At 41.5% G+C, this 23899-nt stretch overlaps 1 protein-coding gene across 1 annotated transcript; it reads right to left on the reverse strand.

Annotated features, from left to right (window-relative positions):
- Positions 1-2642: 2642 nt before the first annotated feature.
- Positions 2643-20332, reverse strand: AKAP14 (A-kinase anchoring protein 14). Its single transcript, XM_074277325.1, has 7 exons — positions 20225-20332; positions 12961-13120; positions 10862-10962; positions 10634-10725; positions 5684-5863; positions 4792-4844; positions 2643-2852 (listed from the first exon to the last, which is right to left on the reverse strand). The coding sequence occupies exons 3-7, from the start codon at positions 10950-10952 to the stop codon at positions 2768-2770; spliced, it is 501 nt and encodes a 166-aa protein (XP_074133426.1). The 5' UTR covers positions 10953-10962; positions 12961-13120; positions 20225-20332; the 3' UTR covers positions 2643-2767.
- Positions 20333-23899: the final 3567 nt, after the last annotated feature.

Below are 23899 nucleotides of genomic sequence, written 5' to 3' on the forward strand. Positions count from 1 at the left end.
AAGCCTTAAAAAATTTTAAAAAAGAAAAAAAAGAATAAGGCTTTATTTATGCCTGCTATTTTCACCAACACATTCCTCTCCATTTTTTGTTCCATCTTTATTGTACCAACTAAGAAACTAAGAATATTGACAGCTTGGCTTATGAATTGAATTTGGATTAGTTTATGAGGGGGGAAACCCTTTGTTTTCATTAAGAATAAGCCTTAAAAAAAATTTAAAAGAAAAAAAAGGAATAAACCTTTATTTATCCCCACTATTTTCACCAATACATTCCTCTCCATTTTTTGTTCCGTCTTATTGTACCAACACACCTAAGATACTAAGAATATTGACAGCTTGGCTGATGAATTGAGTTTGGATTATTTTATGAGGGGGGAACTTTGTTTTCATTAAGAATAAGCATTAAAAAATTAAAAAAAAAGAATAAGCCTTTATTTGAATAAACTATAGGGAAGACAGATTTAGCTTGCTGCTTTTAAAAGTATGTAATGCCATTTGGAGTTAGGAAGAAATGAATATACCAGCTATTTTCACCAATACATTCCTGTCCATTTTTTTGTTCTGTCTTATTGTACCAACATACCTAAGAAACTAAGAATATTGACAGTGTGGCTGATGTATTGAATTTGGATTATTTTATGAGGGGGGAAACTCTTTGTTTTCATTAAGAATAAGCATTTAAAAAATTAAAAAAAAAAGAATAAGCCTTTATTTGAATAAACCATAGGGAAGACAGATTTAGCTTGCTGCTTTTAAAAGTATGTAATGCCATTTGGAGTTAGGAAGAAATGGAATATACCAGCTATTTTCACCAATACATTCCTGTCCATTTTTTTGTTCTGTCTTATTGTACCAACATACCTAAGAAACTAAGAGTATTGACAGCTTGGCTGATGTATTGTATTTGGATTATTTTGTTCAAATAAAGTAAATTTCACGCTTCTGGTTGTTTGGGAAGTTTTTGAGAGCAACAATGACACCACTTCTACAATCCTGAATAAGTTAACCATCTGTTTTTTCAAAGCCTTGTTTTGTATCTGCCAGACATCTGTCTTCTGCTCCAAGACGGTCAGGAAGCTTCATGCACAGCTAACCTAGTCTAGACAACCAGGTAGACAGCACACACAGCATTGTCCCTATGCTACATGATGGGAATTGGGAAAATCCATCAATTCAAGAAATGAAATATCTCTACTTCAGAAATAAGACTGAAAAAGCCTCCCTAATGAGCCTAGATTAGGTGAGCCTAACATGTCAGAGTCTGACTTGTTGATGTACCTTTCATATAGTATTAGCTACTGCGTGTCCTCAAGTCCCCTAAATGCTTTAATCCCTCATTAAAGGTCCTGATCTCAGCCCCTCAAAATAGTAACTAACATTTCTATAACACTCTGTGCAGGGTACTGATGAACTTTCTTATCAGACCAGTAAGTAGATGACATGAATTAATGTTGATTTAACAATTGCATTGGTCAGCTGTTTTGGTGAGTGAGAAAAGGATTGAGAAGTTGAAGATAAATCAGGATGAAGAGAACCTTGGGAAAGGTGGTTTCAACAGCAAGGATGGGGTTTTTGGTGGTTGGGTTGCGCGTTTTTGGTTTGTTTTGCCTCAAAGGGGAAAAGAGGGAACCAAGTAGTCAGAGTTATAGGGAGGGAGGTAGAAGAATTTGGTGGCCATGTCGGATATTTAGGATTTTAAGGATTACAAAGCACTTGACGCACAGTATTTTGATTTTTCCTCTGTCATCCCATTCCATTTTCTTCAGCAGATGGCTCTTTCTCATTAATCTTTCATCACTTACAAACATACCCCATGTTTTCCCAGTCTCCCAAAAAACCCTTATGATCCATCTAGCTCTACTACTTCTTGTCCTAAATCTCCCTTTTGTGGCCAAACACCTTGAGAAAGAAAATGGCCTACAATCGGTGACATCCACTTCCTTTCCTCCCTTAATTTTATAGTCTGCCTTCTGACATTTAACCAATACAGTTCCCTCCTCAGTTATTAGTGATTTTGATTGCCAAATCCAATGGCTTTTTCTCATCGTTGATCTCACTGTAGTCTTCGGTGCTGTTGATGACTCTCTTCTCTCCAGATTTCTGTGACACTTCTCATTCTCTTACTCACCTGATGGCTCCTGTCTCCTCTCCTGGATCCTCATATCATATCTGCTAATCATCGCTGTTCAACAAGGTTCTGTCCCCGGCCCTTTTTTTTATTTTACTTGGTGTTTTCATCAACTATCATTATATAAATTATCTTCTCTAAGCTGATGACTCTCAGGTCAACTTGTTCAGTCCTAATCTCTCTCCTGGCCTCGAGTTTTGCATCTCTAGCTGCCTACTAGGTATCTCAAACTAGATGTCATAACTTCCTTATTACTGTCAAATGCTTTTTACAGATTAGGAAACAGGGTTAAGTGACTTGCCCAGGGTCACTTGGTTAGTAAATATCTAAGGCAGGATTGGATCTGAACTCAGGTCCTCCTGATCCTATGCCCCAAACTCTATCTACTGTACCACCTAGATGACCATGAATGGGGATATAATAGAAAAATGGTCTGGAAAAATAGAAAACAACTGTCTGGTAAATTTATTTGTGTGTTAAAAAACAGAATGGAAAAAAATTCCAGGCAGCTGAATTCTAAGTGTCCTGACAACTTTATTTCCCAAAATATACTGTATGGCTGAATTTATAATGTTGTATTTAGTGCAGATAGACCAGAAATCCAGTCCCAAAACCCCAAATCAGCAGTGGATCATTGAATCAGAAGTTAATGCTGTTCATTAGGATGATCTTGCTTTCAATGATGTCCTTCAGCCACTTTTCTCGGAAGCGAGATTTTCCTGGTCTGCAGTGGGGTGGGGGAGGGAGAAGAGAGAGAAAAAGGAAGAATAGAGGGAAGAGAGAAGAGACAAAAGAAGGAAGGAGACAGAAGGAAAGAAAGATTGAGAGATAAAGGAAGGGAGGGAGAAAGAGGAGAGACAGGAAGGAAGAGAGAAGGAAAGAGGAAAATAGGGAGAGAAGAAAAGAGATTGAGAAAGGGAGGGAAAAGAGAAAAAGAAAGATTGAGAGACAAAGGAAGGGAGGGAGAGAGAGGAAGAAAGGGAGAAGAGGAGAGACAGGAAAGAGAAGGAAAGAATAAGACAGAGTGATGGAGAGGAAGTGGGAGGGAGGGAGAGGAGAAAGTGAGGAAGAGTTAAAGAAAGAGGAAAGAAGGAGGGAGAGAAGAAAAGAGATTGAGAAATGGAGGGAAAAGAGGAAAGACAAAAAGGAAGATTAAGAGAGAAAGGAAGGGAGGGAAAGAGAGGAAGAAAGGGAGAAGAGGAGAGACAGGAAAGAAGGAAAGAAAAAGACAGAGTGATGGAGAGGAAGTGGGAGGGAGGGAGAGGAGAGACAGTGAGGAAGAGAGAAGGAAAGAAGGAGAGAGAGAAGAAAAGAGATTGAGAAAGGGAGGGAAAGAGAAAAAGGAAGGTAGGGAAAAGAGGAAAGAGAAAAAGGAAGATCGAGAGACAATAAGGGAGGGAGAGGAGACAGAGGGAGAGAGAGGGGGAGGAAAAAATAGAGAGTTTTTAAAATCACAGAAACTAGGCAGAAATAATGTTGGAGGAGTATGGAAAGATAGATGCATTCTGGGTAGACCTGCAGACTAATCTATTCAGGATCTCAATTTGGAATCATGCAAGAAAAATGACTAAACTCTCGATACCCTTCTATCTAGCAATCCCAGGCCCTAAGGAAATTAAATAGAGAAACGAGGGATCGATATAGTCCCAAATCATCATAATATCCTTCTTTATAATAACGAAGAATCCAATTCAGCACCCAAGTGGGAAATAAACCAAAAAGAGAACTCTGATAAACGAGTGAGATGGAATATTATCTGTGTGACAGGTAGAAGGGGAAATGTGGGGACATCTGTGTGATTTGATGCAGAAGGAAACTAAGAAAACAACAATGGAAATGAAAAGATCACCAAAAGTATATAATGGGCAAACTAAAGGTCCCTGTAAAAAACCAAGAGGTGGGAGACTGTTGTCACAGACTACTATCTACATTGTTGGACAAGATTTCTGTAGTTTGCTGAGTGTTTTCTTTTGCCATAAGGGAGGGTTCAAGGTAAGGGATAGGTGGATGAGAAATGAATGAAATCAAGACAAAAGACAACGATAAGATGTGTTTTTCTTAAAGAAATGATAAAAAAATTAATCAAGATATAATATATAGAGATGTAGATCTGGAACAACCATTTTAGAGGCCATTAATTCCAATTTCCTCATTTTTTCACAAGTGAGGAAACAGGCCCAGAGTCACAAGGTAATAAGTATGTAAGGATTTAAATTTAGGACTTGGCTAACTCCATGACCCACACTCTATCCAGTGTACTACCTAGCTGCTTCATTTCAGAGAAGCTACTAAACCTGAAAAGGATTTCAAGTTAATTCTGCACATTTCTATGTAAAAAAAATAGCCTTTCAAAAAAAATAATAAAAATTTAATTTAATTTAATTTAATTTAAAAATAGTCTTTCAAGATTGGGAGTCATTCAAACCCTTCCCTGTGCTTTCTCATGCTGCAAGGATCAATGAGCTAGTCTATTAGGTCCTTGGAGGATGGGAGCATTTCATCCAAAGGCATGATGAAACCTGTGAGCAAGCCCTGGGAGCTGAGATTTTTGACTACACCCCATTGGGACTCGTTGCCTTTCCATCTTTCCTTCCTCCTTCCTCTTCCCTGGTCCTCTCCCCCCCACTCCTCTTTTTAATGTAGCCTCCAAACACATATATTACCTGTGAACATATCTGTTGGACTCCAGGACAAAAAATACTTCAACTGGTAAACTCTGTGATAGAAAGAAGAAATTAACCATGCTAGCTTTCATTTCTAGGTAGCCTTGAAGTTTAGAGACCCCTTTCCTCCCAACACAAAGAGAGTTAGCCCACTGGGCAGAGTGTCAGGCCTGGAGTCAGGAAGACACCACTTCCTGAGTTCAAATGTGACCTCAGACACTGCCTAGTCCTAGTGTGACCCTGGGCAAGTCATTTCACCGGCTCAGTTTCCTCATCCGTAAAGTACTTTCCTCTCAAGAACCCCTCAGGAGGTAACCATGTGAATATATTATCTTCATTTTAAAGATGAGGAAACTGAGACTACCAGGTATCAGGTGTCATCAAGCTAGTCAGGTTCTGAACAGGGAATTTAACTCAGACCTCCTGTTTCCATTTCCTGGGCTCTTGGAGTGTAGGATCATGGGACCATAGATTTAGAAGGAACCCTGGAGGTCATTGTGTTTAAATCCACCCACCCACCGATCTCTGCCTTTTACCAAAGAGCAAACAGAAGCATAAAGGGGGAAGGCACTGGCTCAAGATCCCAGAGAGAGTTTTAGGTCTACAGCTGGAAGGGACCTCAGAGGTCATCTGGTGTGACCCCCTCATGTAATTGGGGCTCTAAAGGCTCAGATTAGAGAACTGAGTCACCCAGCTAGTGAAGGTTTGAGCAGGAGCTGCAGCTCAGGTCTCCCACCTCTCATTCCAGGGCCCATGAAGTCATACAGACTGAACCATAGAGTCAAACTGAACTATATTGGGATTTCCCCCAATAAAACAACATCATTGGGGGGGGTAGCTTTCCCCAGTTCTATTCCAGGAAGGGGCCAGTGGCCAAAGGGGGAGCACTCACTTTAGGTTTGATCTTGGAGATCTCAATGAGAAAGTAGACACAGGCAGTGGCCCGAGGGATGGGCTTGCGGGATGTGGGGATGCTCCAGCGCACCCGGTAATGGTAGCGGACGCTGAACTCCAAGTCTTCCTTCTCCAAGTAGTCAGACCAGTGGAGCCAACTCTCATGAAATTCCCAAGTCTGCTCAACACAAAATGAGGAGAGGAGGGAGAGGGAGGGGGAGAAGGAGGGAGAAAGAGACACAGAAGAGATAGAGAGACAGAGAGAAAGCAGGGAGAGAGAGAAACAGGAGGAGAAAGGATCAGGAGGAAAAAAAGACAGAGAAGAGAGAAAGACAGAAACAAAGAAGGAGGGAGAGATTGAGAAGCAGTTAGAGAAAGACAGATGAAGAAAGAGGTAGGGAAAGGGAATGGAGGGCCATCCATTGATGGCAGCTCTGCCACCAGAGGCAGGATGGCACGCAGCTGCACAGCCCTGAACCTGAGAGCAATGCTTCTGGAAAAAATGACATCCATTGAATCCCAGTTTCCTTTTACCAAGGGAACTTGGGACTTCTGAGAGAAAGTGAATTTGGTGAAAGTGAACTGAACTTAAAGTCCTAGGATATCAATTCCAATGCTGGCTCCCTTCTACCTCAGTGGCCTCAGACAAATGGTCTCATCTCCCTGGGCCTCGCTTTCCTCTCCTTTAAAATGAAGGGTTTTAGACTTAACTAGCCTGTATAGTCCTTCTAGTTCAAGATCTGTGATCTTGTGTGGGCAAATCATTTCCCATATCTAGGTCTCATTTTCCCCCTCGGTAAAATGAAGGGGCTGGACTAGATAAGCTCCCTTCCAGTTCTAGACATAGCATCCTATGTGTGACCTTGAACAAGCTCCTTTGCCTTTCTGCCCCTCAGTTTCCTTCTCTGTAAAATAAAGGAGTTTCACTAGATGGCCTCTGGGGTCCTATCCAGCTCTATGGACCTACTCTTTGAAGATTAAATTAGGATGAATACTTTTGTAAAACAGAGACTTTTTATGGCCTGACCTACTTTACAATCTATCTATCTATATCTATATCTATATCTATATCTATATATATTATAATATATATATCTATATATATATATTATCTATCTATATCTATATCTATATCTATCTATCTATCTATCTATATATATATATATATATATATATAGTTTTCCTGTGTCAAGTTTGCTTAAAGCAAAGCATCCCAGTAAAGAGATTATTAACCATTCTTCATTTACCAGGGGATGCTATTCTGGTATTGGAAAAAGCAATTCACATGACAGTAGGAGATGTGCCTTGACACTTTTTACTCATATGGCCCTGGCAGTCCACCTCCTCTCTCTGAGACTCAGTTCCCTTCTCTGTCAAAAGGGAGATAGTAATATCAGAGAAGAAAGCACCATGGAAAAAGGAACTATTATTAAGGAATAATACTTCAGATTATTAGAAGCAAATTTGAACACTGATTAGAGGCTTTGGAATCAGGAAACACCATGGAAATAAGAAGTATTATTAAAGAATAAAATTTCAGATCATTAGAGGCAACTTAGTACATTCATTAGAGGCTTTGGAATGAGGAAACACCATGGAAATAGCAAGGATTAGTCAGGAATAATTCTTCAGATCATTAGAGGCAAATTAGTACATTAATTAGAGGCTTTGGAATCAGGACACACCATGGAAATAGGAAGGATTATTCAGGAATAATAACTGAAATTATTAAATGCAACTTAGTATACAGAATAGAAGTTTTGAATCAGAAAACATCATAGAAATAGGAATTATTATTAAGGAATAATACTTCAAATCATTAGAGAAAACTTAATATATTGATTAGAGGTTTTAGAATGAGGAAACACCATGGAAATCAGAAGGATTATTCAGGAATAATACTTCAGAAAATTAGAGGCAACTTAGTACATTGATTAGAGGCTTTGGAATCAGGAAACACCATGGAAATAGCAAGGATTATTCAGGAATAATTCTTCAGATGATTAGAGGTAATTTAGTACATTGATTAGAGGCTTTGGAATCAGGAAACACCATGGAAATACAAGGAATATTCAGGAATAATACTTCAGATCATTAGAGCAATTTAGTACATTGACTACAGGCTTTGGAATCAGAAAACACCATGGAAATAGGAACTATTATTCAGGAATAATGCTTCAAACTATTAAATGCAATTTAGTACATTGATTAGAGGCTTTAGAATAAGGAAACACCATGGAAATAGGAAGGATTATTCGGGAATAATACTTCAAACTATTAAATGCCATTTAGTATACTGAATAGAGGCTTTGAAATCAGAAAACATCATGGAAATAGGAACTATTATTAAGGAATAATACTTCAGATCATTAGAAGCCACTTAGTACATTGATTAGAGGCTTTGGAATCAGAAAAAAAAAACCATGGAAATAAGAAGGATTATTCAGGAATAATAGCTGAAATTAGTAAATGCAGCTTAGTATACAGAATAGAAGCTTTGGAATCAGAAAACACCATGGAAATAGGAATTATTATTAAGGAATAATACTTCAAATTATTAGTGAAAACTTAGTACATTGACTAGCGGCTTTGGAATCAGGAAACACCATGGAAATAGGAAGGATTCTTAAGGAATAATTCTTCTGATCATTAGGGGCAACTTAGTACATTGATTAGAGGCTTTAGTATCAGGAAACACCATGGAAATAGGAACTATTATCCAGAAATAATACTTCAGATCATTAGAAGCAACTTAATACATTGATTAGAGGCTTTGAAATCAGGAAATACCATGAAAATTGGATTGATTACTCAGGGATAATACTTCAAATTATTAAATGCAACTTAGTATACTGAACAGAAGATTTGGAATCAGGAAGCACCTTGGAAATAGGAAGTATTATTCAGGAATGATACTCCAGATCATTAAAGGCAATTTAATACATTAATTAGAGGCTTAGGAATCAGGAAACCCCATAGAAATTGGAAGGATTATTCAGGAAAAGTACTTGAGATTATTAGAGGCAACTTAGTACATTGGAATTGGGAAACTCTGCGTCTATGACCTATGGCATGTGCTGGTTGTTTGAGCCTGAGTACTTCTCAAAGATCATTAAATTGTGAAGTAATTACCTCCTTGCTTTGGTCCAGCAGATTCCCTAGATCAGGGACATCATGGCATGTAGTCTACAAAAAGTATTTGTAGCCTACTGACTCCCAGTCTAGCACTTTTTCCATTGTGCTACTTCCAGAGAATAAATTAGAACCTCCTTGATGGCAGGAATATAATCGTTGTTCATCATTACATCCCTAAGACCAGGAACAGGTCCCATCACATAGTGGTCATTAATAGCCCTTTCCTAAATTGAACTGAGTGTCAGAGGAAGTGCAGAAGCCATCTAGTTCAAGCCTTAAATCTTAGGGAGGAACCGGGTTCAGAAGCAGGGAAAGCCTGGTCCAACAATGCACAGGTCAAAGGCCACCCCGAGCCTTGAAACCCAGCTCCATTTGCTGCATTGCTCCATCCGAAGCAAACCAAGTGCAAACAGCAGATTTTATCTATGACTTTATATCAGCCATATCTCTTTGTCCTCTTTTTCAAGGGGCAGAGATTATGGACACAACGTCATTATTTAGTACTTGGGAATCTCATCCCCACTTTACAGTTTCTATTTCCCCACTTTACAGCTTTTGTAGCCCCATTTTACAGTTTCTATATCCCCACTTTACAGTTTGTATTTCTTCATTTTACAGTTTCTATATCTCCACTTTACAGTTTGTATTTCCCCACTTTACAGTTTCTATATCCCCACTTTACAGCTTCTATGTCTCCACTTTACAGCTTCTATTTCTATGTCCCCACTTTACAGCTTCTATATCCCCACTTTACAGATTCTATATCCCCACTTTACAGCTTCTATGTCCCCACTTTACAGTTTCTATGTCCCCACTTTACAGTTTCTATATCCCCACTTTACAGTTGCTATAGCTCCATTTTACAGTTTCTATTTCCCCACTTTACAGTTTCTATATCCCCACTTTACAGTTGCTATAGCTCCACTTTACAGTTTCTATTTCCCCACTTTACAGTTTCTATATCCCCACTTTACAGTTGCTATAGCTCCACTTTACAGTTTCTATTTCCCCACTTTACAGTTTCTATGACCCCACTTTACAGCTTCTATGTCCCCACTTTACAGTTTCTATATCGCTAATTTACAGTTTCTATGTCCCCACTTTACAGTTTCTATGTCCCCACTTTACAGTTTCTATGTCCCCACTTTACAGCTTTTATAGCCCCACTTTACAGTTTCTATATCAGTTGGTCAGTTGAGCTGCCAGCATGAAGAATAACCAAATGTGCAGAGAGATCAGGAAGCAGAAGCCCTGGTTCTGGTTTCAGCTCTGCGGCTCACTAGCGACATGACCTTCTCCACATCTTAGTTTTCTCATCTGTAATCTAGAAGGACTGGACCACCTCACCTCTAAGGTTCCTTCCATTTTGAAAACTCTGGAGTCTCCGCGAAAGACACCCAGGAGAAAGGCCATTTGCAGCTGAACTTCCTAATCTCACCTTTCAGAGGTCAACTTTCTTAGCTGGGGGATTAGGCCCATTTCCCTAGCCTCCTTCTTTCTGTGACTAGCCATAAGTGAGGACTCTAGAACTTCATGCTGTTCCTTTCACCTGGACAGGCTCCTGTCTTCCTTGGCCTCCTTTGGATCTCGGCTTCTGCATGAGTTTCTAATATCCCTTTTCCCTCCCCCCCTGCCTTGCTAATGCCTTCTCTTGGAGATTACTTTTCCCTTCACTTTAAATATCTCTTGATGCACATTAGCTTGGGAGCTCCTTGAGGGCAGGGTCTGTGTTCTTGCACTTCTCTGTGCCTGTAGCACAGTGCCAGGCACACAGTAAGCATACAAAAAGTGCTAACTGATTGACAGAACTTACCGAGATGTATTCTTCGATCTGCTGTCGGCCCAGGTCCACTGTGAAGTCCTTACATGTTGTCCACTGTATGTTTTTCACTGGATTTTCTAAATCTGAAAGCAGGCCAAGAGCCAGTTAATTAATATGATGCAGCCAAATAAGGGGGTAGGTAAGTGGGAGGGCCCTACCTCGGGGGTCTACCCACCCAATAAAAGTTTATTGCATAGCCTGCCCCTCCAGGCTCACTACCTTCCAGTGTCTTAACTGCAGCATAAATAGCATCTTCTGTTATCTGGATAGATTTTTCCACTGTACTTGAGGATAAGGTGCCTTTATCCATTATCTTCAACCTGAAAGAAATTTAAGAAGTTGCCTTTTGTCTCTCACTTACCCTCATTGTTCAGCTTTGCTGAGAAGCAAGGGTGGATGTGGACACATTGACTTCCATCAGTGAGGAGGGTCCTAAAACTTAGGGGCATCCTGATCCCCTGAGATTCTCAACACACACCACCCTTCCAAGTGTCCTAAGGCGTGAATTCAAATCCATTTGGGTTTGAAAATCTTGCAGTTTCCCTTGAGATAACTGAAGACTCCTGAGGGTGACATTGAGGGCATTAGGAACCCAAGATTAAAATAGAAAAATCTGGAACACAAAATCTTGCAAAAATGAATGTTGAACTTCCTAGCTGTGTGACTCTGGGTAAGTCACTTAACCTCAATTGCCTCGCCAAAAATAAACGAATGTTGAAAACTATCTTTATGTATATTTGGAAAAACAAAATTCTATTGAGCATCTCCCCTCTGTGATTCCCTAACATCTACTCCATATGTATCTTGTCTTTGCCTTGTTATTTTCTTGTCATCTCCTCCACTGGACTTAAAGTTTCTGAGAGCAACTGTTTTTGCCTTTCTTTGTATCCCTTGTGCTTCACACAGAGGCTTCGAACACAGTAGGTGCCTCATTAATGCCGGATGACTGACCGACTTAACAAATTGTTTTGTATGGTGGTTTTTTTTTTTGTTTGTTTGTTTGTTTTTTGTTTTTCTGCTGAAGCAACTGGGGTTAAGTGACTTGCCCAGGGTCACACAGCCAGGAAGTGTTAAGTGTCTGAGGCCAGATTTGTACTCAGGTCCTCCTGACTTCAGAGCTGGTGCTCTACACTTAATAAATTGTTGTTGAATGAACAGAAGAGAAATTACTTTCTCAAAGAAATTTGTTCCAAAGAGTGTTTCTCATCCATTTTGAGCCCCTGATGTTCATCTAAGAACAACTGACCTATCCACATTGGAGAAGAGTGAAAGGAGGAGACTGAGGTTCACATAGGGTATGTGATTCCTCCAAAGCCAAACAGCTAAGAAAAGATAGAGGCCAGATTCAAATCCTAAGTCTCAAAGGCAGAGCCCTTTCCCACACTGTATCTCTGCTTTTGAAGAGATATGGTACACTGCAGAGAGGATTACATTCGGAATCAGAGAAACATGGGCTCAAAGTCCTGCCTGGTCACATACTTGTTTGATCTAGAGCAAAATTAGTTCAGGCTGAACTTCAGTTGCCCCCTATGTCAAATAGTAGCTGACCTCTGACATCCTTCTAATTCTAGGATACTGTATGTGACCTTAGGCAAGAACTTCCTCTGAGCCTCAGTTTCCCCCTCTGTCAAATAAGGGGGTTAGAGTAGCTGGCCTCTGACATCCTTCTAATTCTAGGACTCTATATGTGACCTTAGGGAAACCACCTCCTTTCTATTGGCCTCAGTTTCCCCCTCTGTCAAATAAGGGGGTTAGAGAAGCTGGCCTTTGACATCCTTCTAATTCTAAGATCATATATGGGACCTTAGGCTGGGCCTCAGTTTCCCCTTCTGTGAAATAAAGGGGTTGGATTAGATGGCCTCTAAGGTCCTTTCTAGTTCTAAACCGAGGGGCCCATATTCTTCAACTCACATATACAACATATCAATTACACATATCAATTACATTATGTTGCTAAGTTACTATATTTTATATTAATATATTATAATGTCTCCAACAAGTGCTTGGGGATTCATTGAGTCCATTCGTTTAACTATGGGTACAACCTAAAAACTGAAAGAAGGCAGGGAAAGGAGTGTCGATTTATCCCAGCATCTCTCCCTTCTCCTTGGACATCCGTCCATCCATCTGAGGAAGCTAGTTGGCAGGAGGGCAATCTCCCTTTCTCTACCTTCGTGGAGAGAAATCGTTGAGATGGGTGAAAAGGATGCTATATTTGACATCACAAGACCCGGATTGAAATCGAGCCAGTGACTATGGGCTCTCTGAACCTCAGTTTTCTTCTCCCTAGAAGGAGAATAATAATCTGAGCCACCTACCTAAGGGGAGGGGGAGGTTGGTGAGAAGGAAAGTCCTTTGGTAAGTGGAACTTGTGGTGATTATTAATACGTCTTTAGCATTGAGTTCTACAAAGAGTAGCTGGGGTCCAGTAGTCTAGAAGATCGAGGGTCTCAGTGGTGGTCTGCCAGGGCTCCACCCCTTGGGAGGAAAGCAGAAAGTACAGTCAACCCTTCTGCCTTTCCCCATAGCCGTTTCGATACAGTACAATATGGATCAGCATAAGAAATTAAATGGGAGCTTGGAGGAGTTTCAGACCATCCGCCAAGGCCAGCAGACAACATAGAGACTACGTCCAAATACTTAACCCAGATTTTACAATAAGACACCGTAAACACCCCGTAAAGCAAAAGAAAAAACTCCAATTTCTTCTCTGGTACAAAGGGGGGAGCCAAAAACATTTTGGGCAAATTTTCCAGATGGAAGGGGCATCCCTCTAACCACCATCCCACCCACGTCCCACCTTGTGGAAGGGATAACTGTATTCCTTAGATCAAGGAAAGATGAAGTGATTAGGGCAATTCTGTGTCTTTTCGAATTGATCCTGTTTCTAATTAACTTGTTTTTGGCCTAAAGCTGGCTCTTTGTCTCTGAACTTAGTACAAAAACTTAGCTGGACCATCATGAGTTAAGATCAGAGATCCAGTTCTCCCCTTAATGAGTCCCCAAAACTATAAAAGGGAGCTGCCCCCCTCATTTGGGGTCTTAGTTTTGCTGAGATCCTTTATGATAAGTTGATATTTTACTAATAAATTGATAGTGCTCAAAACTTTGTGCTTCTGTATATATTGTACCTAGGATATACTATAACATATTTAATACATATGGGACTGCCTGCCATCTAGGGGAGGGGGTGGAGGGAAGGAGGGGAAAAATTCGGAACAGAAGGGAGTACAAGGGATAATGTTGTAAAAAATTACCTATGCATATGTACTGTCAAAAAACGTTATAATTATAAAAATTAATAAAAAAGAAAACAAAAAACAAAAACAAAAAAAACTTTGTGCTTCAGTTTACCTTATTCTGACCATAACAGGGATAACAATGTGTGTGTGTGTGTGTGTGTATGTGTGTGTGTGTGTGTGTGTGTGTGTGTGTGTGCGCGTGCTCCTGAAGAGACAGAGGCAGAGGGAGATGAAACAGCTGGCACACAGTTCCCTCTCCAGTGTCCTAAGAATTGTCTAGAGGCGTGCCTCAAACCAGGGACAAAAGACTTCAGGCTGGATTTAAGCCAATTCCAAATTGATTTAAGTCAGCTGAAACTTGAATGATACTTGAAAAGCTTAGTGAGCAGGGCAGCTAGGTGGTGCAGTGGATAGAGCACCAGCCCTGAAGTCAAGAGGAACTGAGTTCAAATTTGATCTCAGACACCTAACACGTCCTAGCTGTGTGACCCTGGCCAAGTCACTTAACCCCAGTTGCCTCAACAGAAAAACAAAAAAAACAAAAATTAATTATGGCATTTCTTTCTCCCCCATTTGGACCTCTCCCATATGGCTTGGCAACCTACCGTTTAAAAGCTCCTATCCTAAAAACAAGATTAACAATGAAGATGAGTATATATAATATATAGTATACATTCATATAATATATAATTATTATATGTTAATTTAATTAACATAATATATTAATATATTATAATTATTATATATAATATTATATAAATATATATATATATAAAATTCAGATGAGTATATGAGTAATGGAGAAATAGGTTGGATATACTATCCAGAAGCCTCAGTTCTCTTTGTATCAATGCACAAAAAGGTGTATTAATAAAGTTAAAAATAAGTAAAATTAATAAAGTAAAAAAGATTTTGAACAAAAGAGTATCACTTGGTGGGCTGGACTTTCATGAATGGAAAGTGAAGAGTGGTCCAAAAGAAGCCCACCTGATAGAGAGACCCTGAGTCGGAACTAGGGTGATACAGAAGAGTTTTTGTTCTGGGGTACTGATGTAGGAAGGGCCACTTCCTCTTCACAAAATGGGGAAGGATAACTGGATGCTATTGACGGGTCAGTGCCAGAAAAGGGAGCCAAGGAAGGATGGGACCAGCTAGAGACACAGAGCACTTGGAGAGCAAGGGTAGCTCCCAGCATGCCCCAGCATCCAAGGGATGGGTATTGAAAAAGGATACCTTCCCCCTTGGACTACTTTTCACCCTGGAGAACCTTTTGGGGGCCTCTTGTTATGGTATGGCCAGACAGAAAAGACACAGGAACAGAGGGACCTGTTTCTCCTCCTGTTCAAATATAGGGAGGGGAGGAGGTTAGCTCCCAGGAAACCATGGGCCAAGTAGGGAGCTGGCAAGCTGCTTCCCCAGGCTGTAATACAACCATCTCCCCTCTGGGAATTTGTCCCAAACACGAAAATTCTGTCTCTGGGTCAGGGAGCAAAACGTGGTTGAGGAGGGAGGCACACGTGGAAGAAGGCCCACTGAAAAGGTGTCTCACTATGGCCACATGGGGATCCCCCAGGGTGATAGGTGCCTGATTTCCTGACCTCCATCCTTTAAAGTATACTTTTAGGACCATCCCCACCATGTAGCTTATCTAACCTTTTAAGTCAGTGTGGTACAATGGGTGGCTCTAAACTAGGCCTTACAGCTGAAATTGATAGAGTGTTTTCAGGTTTACAAAGCAATTTACAAATATTACCTAATTGGATGGTTCAGTAATCCTGGGAAATAAGAAGTATTGTTCAGTATCATCTAACTCTTCCTGATTCCCATGAACCATCATGTCCATGGGGTTTTCTTGGCCAAGATAAGAGTGGATTGCCATTTCCTTTTCCAGAGCATTAAGGCAGAGATTAAATGACTTGCTCAGGATCGCACTTCTGAGAGCAGATTGGAACTCAGGTCATCCTGATTCCAGGCCTACTGCTCTATCCACTAACCCCCCCCCCCCCAGCTGCCTCTGTAAGTGGTATTATTATCCCCATTTTTAGAGATAAGGAAACTGAGGCAGGCAGAAGTTATGATCTGTCCAAGGTCACACAAGCTAGGAAGTGTCTGGGGTCACGTTTGAACTCCAGCCTTCCTGACTCCAAGCTCATTGTCCTAGTCACTTCACCACCTAGCTGCCAAGAATACTCACGGATGGACACATACATGTACAAAAACACATGTGTGTTTTATCCGTACATGGATATGTGCCCAGCAAGGCCCATGTGTGTACATTGGTTAACCCTAACATACAGCTGTGTGTATTGTATGTACATGCTTGGGTACGGACAGGATGTCCTACACACATCTACATGGGAGGGTTAATCACCATACATACATATGCGTGTTATACCTGTGTATATGTATCTATGATAACATTTGATTCTCATGACATTATGAGGTAAGTACTATTATTCCATTTTACAGTTAAGAAAACTGAGTCACCAGTGAAAGAACTCTGGGAGATGACTATGAATCACTACATAGAATTCCCAATCCCTCTTTTGTCTGTCTGTATTTTGGATTTCCTTCACAGGCTAATTGTACACTGTTTCAAAGTCCGATTCTTTTTGTACAGCAAAACAACTGTTTGGACATGTAGACATATATTGTATTTAACTTATACTTTAACATATTTAACATGTATTGGTCAACCTGCCATCTGGGATGGGGGAGGAGGGGAAAAATTGGCACAAAAGGTTTTGCAATTGTCAATGCTGAAAAATTACCCCTGCATATATCTGGTAAATAAAAAGCTATAACAAAAAAAGAAAAAAAAAAAAAAAAGAAAAAAGAAAAAAAAAGAAAGAAAGAAAGAAAAAAGAAAAGAAAAGAAAACTGAGGCACACAGAACTTAAGTGGCCTGCCTTGGGTCCCCCAGCTAGTAAATGTCTACATTTGAACTCAGGTCTTCCTGGCTCCCAGCCAAGCATTGTATCCACTGTATCACCTGGGGGCCAAATATATATATTCTAAAGGATCATTTGCTCTTGACAACAATTCTGTGAGGTCGATATGATTATTATCTCCATTTTACTGATGAAAAGACTGAGGCAGGATGAGATTAAGTGACTTGCCCAGGTTCACACAGATAGGATATAGCTAAAGCTGGATTTTGACTAAAGTCTTCCTGTCCCCAAGTCCAGTGATCTCTCCATTGCCCCCCTGTTAGGATTCTTGCAGATGTTATGGGCCAGAACTTGAGACAAGGTAAAGTGCTTAGTTCACACCTTTAAAAAAGGAGTTTACACCTTTAGACTTCTGAAAGGAGTTTATACCTTTAAAGGAGTTTACACCTTTAAAGGAGTTTGCTCATTGGTTCTGTAAGGAGTTCCCACAAGCCCATTCTCTGGGAGGATATAAGAAGCCGGGATTCAGGAAGGAAAAGTCACTGAGATTCTACTGTGGTTCTGGCTGGGGTCATTTGGACAAGAGCAGATTCACAAGTCTAAAGGAAAAGCCTGCTCATGGACTTCAGGGAGATTCACAACTAGGACTGACTTCTGGGAAACCCACAATCCCACACTCTTGGAGGCAGAGTCAAGAATTTATTCCCACATCTACCTTCCTGCTGGCTGGAGGCTTTGGATTCAGAGGGAGCTAGAGGCTGAAGCTGGCTAAAGACATTCTGATAGGAAAAGATTCAAGACTTTGAAGGACACAATAGAGGATCCGGACTTTTAACTCCTGGCTGCATTTGGGGATTATTGAACTGAACTAAAGCCAAGGCTTCCTCAAGAAGCTCTCCAAGAAATCTGCTCCCAGAGAACGATGGCAATTTAAAGACAACAGGACTTTATACCCCCCATCACTGCCCCAACACCCCCTTTCTGCTGGGAAGCCCCTGAGTTCAAGTCCTGTCTCTGATATCTACTGGCTGTGAGATCTTAGGTAAGTCACTTAACCTTTCCACCATAGGCAGACATCGCGGACTGAAACAAAGAAGGTACCCCCCACGTTGGTACAAGGATTTTCCTCACCTGAAGTTTCCCCTACAAGGAAATGTTTGGCTCCATCCCTATCCCTAGATTCTGTACACACTCATCTGTGTACATTTGTCTCATGTACACTCCCAAGGCACAGGGGCTGTTGGTGCTGAGCACATAGTAGGTGCTTAAATGCTTATCCAATGGGTGATTTGTTGAACAACAAAATGAACCATACAGATCACCAACTGGCACAGAAACAAGACACATTTTTGAGGGGGCAAAGCTAGAGAGCTCCCTGTCTGTTCCATGAAGAACAACTAGAACCAATTTGAGAATTGCCAACAATTTCATTTTTCAAAAGGTGGAAGGAGTGAAAGAATTCTGAACCAGGAGTCCTAGAACTTGAGTTAAAATCCCAGCTCCTCCAGTTACTCTCTCAGTGATCTTGGACAAATCCCTTCTCTTCCCCATACCTTGGTTTCCCCATTTGTAAAATGAAGGGGTTGGACTAAGTGGCCTCTGAGGTCCCTTCCAGTTCTAGACGTAGGGACCTTAATCAAGTCCCTTTCCTTCTCCAAGAAGTACCCTTCTCTAGCAAAATGAATAAAGTACAACTTTATGGTTTCTATTGTCCTTCCCAATTCTAGATTTAGGATCCTAGGTGTGACCTTGATCAAGTCCCTTTCCTTTTCTGAACCTAAGTTTCCTCATCTGTAAAGTGAACAAAGTCCAACTATATGGTTTCTATCATCTTTCCCAGTTCTAGATCTAGGGTCCTAGGTGTGACCCTAGGTGTGATTAAGTCCTTCCTCTCCCTGGATCTATTTCTTCTACAAAATCCCTCCCAGATTCTAGATCCTGCTCTGCACCTAATGCTGACCAATGAGGGGAGCTAGGTGGTTAGCGAGAGTGCCAGGAACCTTGGGAGAAAGTGACTGTCACCTTGGGGGGAATCACGGCAGGAAATGTTGGGCCCAGTCACACATAAATCCTAACTTTGAGACCAAAGGATGTCAAAGTTCCAAAAAGGGCCCGATCCTTTGTCCTGACTCTTGAAAAGGGGAATTGGCTCCAAAAAAGTTGAAATTCTGACAATATAATTGCAAATAAGGGACACAGCAAGCTATAAGAGCAAGAGAACTAATTTTTGGAGTCAGAGAATTGGGGTTTAAATCCCAGCTCGATCCCGGACCACCCATGTGACCCAGAGCAAGTCATTTGGCCACCTGGGGCCTCAGTTTCCTCATCTGTAAAATGTAATCATTAGATGACCCTTCGAGTTCCATATAGTTCTGTGGTTCTTTGGGGAGAAAGGGGAGAATTGTGTTTTTTAAAAAAAGAAACAATATGTCTGCCTAGATAAGTCAGGTAAGCTCAGAAGATTGAAGTGGGGACTTAATAGTGGGATGAATAGCAAAGCAGAGCATGGACCCATTTTTAAAACTAGTGGGGAAGTCCTGAATGAACTAAGGCTTGGGAAATGGGCTGAGCGCCACGAAAAAGCCTTGAGTTCAGTGAGAACAATGAGGAGACATTCAGTGGCAGGGGCAGGAGTCAGGCTAGTAGATGATGGAAAGAACAGGACCAAGTTGCTTCTCTGTCAAAGGCCAGGATGGGTGGGACCTTGTAACAAGGCTGGGGGGAGCGGAAGCCTGAGCCACAGTGGGGGGGGGGTTCCCTAAGATCTCTCCATAGTGATCAACTCAAGGCCCAGCTCACCAGCCAAACCCTCCCCGAACTGCAGCCAGGTTGTGGAGTGTGTGGCCGACAACGAATGGATTTTGACCATGGTGAGCTGTGTGTATGTAGGATGTGCAGTGTTCAAAGATGGAGCTGGGAGGAGCTGGGGAGGGGATAAGGACAGATAACGTCACCTTTTTGTTTAACACCAATGTTGTTTAACACATAAAATGTTAGTGATCTTGTTTATACACTAGCGACATTACCCAATGTATCCTTCCCCTTCGGAAATGTCCGTCCCTTATAACAAAGAACAAACAAAATTCAATATATTTAAAACAGTCTGATAATAGTACGCATCCATAGTCTCCCCACTTCCTCCAAAGAACAGGGGAAGGTATTTTCTCCTCTCTCTCCTGGGGGGGGTGGCCATTTTTCAATCCCCCTCCCAGTCGAACCACCACCTCCTCCCCATCCAAATCATTCCTGAACCCTCTTTTCCTCCCCTTCCTCTTCATTCCCCACCATCCCCTCTCCATCCAAAGCCTTTCTAAACCTCTTTCCCCCTTCCCCTCCTCTTCACTCCCAAACAGAGCCCCAAAACATCAAGAAAAGAGGGAAAGGTTAGAAAGTCGGGCAGGTAGAGGGTGCCCCGTGTGGTGAGAAAGTTCAGCCCAGGCCCTACCTACCTGGCCAAGTAGTTCCTTGGCTGGGAACCCTTTCCCACTGGACAGCTACAGCTGTTGGGCTCCCTCAAGTTAATTTGGCAGCTGTTACACTGGGCTCCTAGATGGAATGTTTACAAGCAATGGTTGTCCCGGCGACCATACTGCCAGCCAATGGGGGAAGACCTTAACATTCTGTCTGGCTCCCATTCCGTAAAGAAACAAGGGGGCCTAGTCAGAACATAGCTTGTGGTTGGTTGCCATTTTCTAAACTTGTCTGGGACATGTGGAGCCTACTTCTGCCCCCCTGGGTGGGTGGGGGGGTACGGTCTGCACAAGGCAGTGGAATGGAGGGGAAGAGAAAGCCAGTTGGGGGTCCAGGTTTTCCCTTTGTCACCTGGTGGCTTGGCTAGCTCTCTTGCAAACCAGGGCCTCAGTTTCCCCATCTGTGTTAGACTAGATGATCTCTAGTCTCAGACAGCTAGGAGTTTCTAGTCAACTCATATGAATGTAGGAATTACACGTATCAGTATGTATTTTACACCTCTTAAATATAGGAATAATCCAATAGGTTAAAATAGGTCCTTTGTCGTGAGGCCTTAACCCATTAATTCACTCTTCACCACTTATGGAGTAGTTATAAAGTTCATTAGCTAACCACAAGGATCCTGATGTCCAAACCCAGGGGGGGCAGGATGGCTTGACATGATTTGGAGTCCCCCACCTAATGTTTGTAACTCTGGACCATCTTCTCTTGCCCAACACCAGGAAAGGCCTATCTTATTATCACTCAGTGAGTGGAGATGACCCTTGCCTTGTCCATCCTGTGACCCCCACCTCCCCGCTGAGGTGTCATTTCTTGCCCTCCTGGGGAGTCAAAAGCTAAGTCCATCATCCAACGAGACTCTATTTTACTTTGCCTCTTCTGAGAGTCTGGGTAGCAAGCCCAATAAAAGTAAGGCCCTGGAGAAAGGGGACATCTCAGATTGTAAGGAAGACCTGAGGTCCTGTTCATTGAAGGGGTCTGGTCCCTTTTGGAAATTGTTAATGGCTTGGAGGCCTGCCTCACTGGTTTTCTTGCACATTTTGGACCCCACATAGAGAAGGGCAGAATAGAGTGGGATAAGAACACAGCAAAGATCGGGGAGTTGACCTTGAGAGTAGGAGGGGGACCCCGGAAGGGAGTTCTGGCCCAGTTAGTGGGCCTCTAAATCCCAGGGACCCTCAGTGGAGCCATGTCACAGTAGCAATGGCAGTGTTGGTTTGATTATCGATCCCTGAGATAGAAAAGGAGAGAAAAGAGGAAAGAGATGGGCAGATGGTGAGTTCTGGGTCTGCCTGATGTCAAGACAGGGATTGGAGGTGTGATCTGTCCAAGGTTAGGGAAGGGATTATTAGAATCCTATGGCCTGGATTCTTTTTGTACAGCAAAACAACTGTTTGGTTATGTATACATATATTGTATTTAATTTATACTCTATCATATATAACATGTATTGGTCAACCTGCTATCTGGAGGGGGGGAAGGAGGGGAAAAATTAGAACAAAAGGTTTGGCAATTGTCAATGTTGTAAAATTACCCATGCATATATCTGGGAAATATAAACTATTAAAAAAAAAAAAAAGAATCCTATGGCCTGCCTATTAAAGAGAGATCACATTGGAGGCGCTTAGCCTTTTATCCTTAACTTGGTCAGCCAGCTCTGACCCAGAGTTCTCTCTAATGTTGGCAAAATCCTTCTGGGAGAGGAGGAGAAGTTGCAAAGGCCCTGTGTCCTGCCTGATGGTGGAGGCAGCACTCCAGGGGGCAATTGGTCCAAAGTCACTTATTGCATAGGAAATGTGTCAGAGGAAGGATTTAGACCCGAGCTTCTTCCTCTAGAATCAGCGTTCTTCCCACTTACCCTGCTATGGTTTCTAACTCGAGAGAAATTAGACTAATCCAGAAAGAGGACCATGGGGATTGCACTCTGGCTCACAACATAGTATTTTCACCTTTTGTTGTTGTTATTGTTTGCTTGCCTTTTTTTTTTTTTTTTCATTTTTATTTTGTTTGATCTGATTTTTCTTGTGCAACATGATCCATGTGAAAAGATGTTTAGAAGAATTGCACGTGTTTAACCTATATCGGACTGCTTTGCTGTCTTGAGGGGAGGGAGAGAAAAATTTGGATCACAATTTGCATACGTGAATGTTGATAACTATCTTTGAATGTATTGGGAAAAACAAAATATTCTTTAAAATTTAAAATGTGGTTATCAATAAATACAATGTCCATAGAATACTTTGTAAATAAAAATGGCAGTTACTATAGCTAGCCAGCTCCTCCTCATCCACCTTCAGAGCTTTACACATGATCGGACCACAAGATTTGGAACTCAGACTTTCATGTCCAATTCTTTGGATGAAGAAACTGAGACCCAGAGTTTTTGGGTCTTCCATCCATAAAATGTGGATGGATTTGTATAGGACAATTTTATTACAATGTGGTTAAATGTTATTTAGGTAAGGTGAGCTGATCTATAGAGGACAGACCTAGACATCATGAGCAAGCCTTATTCATATGGCTTTGGGCTCAAGTTCTGTAAAACGGAAATACCGCTATTTGCCCCATATGTTTGACATGGACATCTGTCTAGAAGCAATGTGGCCAAATGAGTTTGACCCTTGGTCCTGACCCTTACTGCCAGGTCATGGGTCATTTCCCCTTTATGTGGCTTGGCTTTCTCATCTATAAAACTGCATTAACACGTGAGTTGTTGCAAGAAAAGTGTCTTAAGTTTACCACGCTTTCGAGAAACCGATTGTACTTGCTGGATCAGTCATACAGCCCCCCTTTTTTGCTCTTCTTTGTATATTGAAATGGTCCTGTCTGTAGATGTTTGTATTATAATCATCTGAATTTATTGCATCATTTTCAAAGGCTGATCTCATTCTTCTCCAGAGAGCAGGCTTCTGTGCCCTTCTAACTCTGGGCCCTGTCAAAATGCCAGAGGGAAAATCTAGGATTCTAAGGTTCCACCACAAATGTTTTCATTGAGCTTTTCTTGTTAGGTCAAGGGCTCCCTAAGAACTCTCCTTGGCATTTCTTAAACCGGTAAAAACATTCTTCTCATTGGTTCTTGGCTGTAGTAATGAAATCTCAGGAAACAAAGTTTGGCCATACCCTTCCCTCAACTGGTCCCGCTCTTATCTTGTTGTGTCCTGCTTTCTAGAGCCCCCACACTGGGGTGATTAAGATATACCCTCCTAGTGGAGAAGTGGAGGCAGGACTCCCGAAGATGGTGGTAAAATGGAGTCTGTTTATTTTAAGGGCTTTCCCCTTTTTATAATGTAACAAAAACAACCCTGAACATGTGGGAACAACTTGATATAGTACATAGTTTGTCACCTGCTGTCACTCTGCTTCAATCTCAACACAGGTTGTCACCTCCCCTGACTTTTCAGGAAGGCCAAAAGCCCTGAGGGGAGATGGGGAGTCAAAGCAGACATTATCAGCAGATTCCCTCTGGGCTGAAGGGTCTTCTACCTCACCCAGTTTCCCCACTGACTGTGACTGGAACATTATCTGAATGCAAAGATTTAGACCTGAAGTCGTTTGGGTATTTTGATTTTTCTGGGATTTAAAATTAGGCCAAATTTTCAACTGAATTTTTAAGGGTTTAGGAATAAAGCCCGGTCTCAGACACGAGACCTGGG

Source organism: Sminthopsis crassicaudata, chromosome X (genome assembly GCF_048593235.1).
Source record: "Sminthopsis crassicaudata isolate SCR6 chromosome X, ASM4859323v1, whole genome shotgun sequence".
Lineage (NCBI taxonomy): Eukaryota > Metazoa > Chordata > Mammalia > Dasyuromorphia > Dasyuridae > Sminthopsis > Sminthopsis crassicaudata.

Excerpts from the sequence above, each read along its gene's own strand:
- AKAP14 (XM_074277325.1), bottom strand. The coding sequence starts at position 10,952 with ATGGATAAAGGCACCTTATCCTCAAGTACAGTGGAAAAATCTATCCAG. Across the intron at positions 10,726-10,861 it reads TGCAGTTAAGACACTGGAAG|ATTTAGAAAATCCAGTGAAA; the intron begins GTAGTGAGCCTG and ends GCCTGCTTTCAG. Across the intron at positions 4,845-5,683 it reads TCTCCAAGATCAAACCTAAA|AGTTTACCAGTTGAAGTATT; the intron begins GTGAGTGCTCCC and ends TTTCTATCACAG.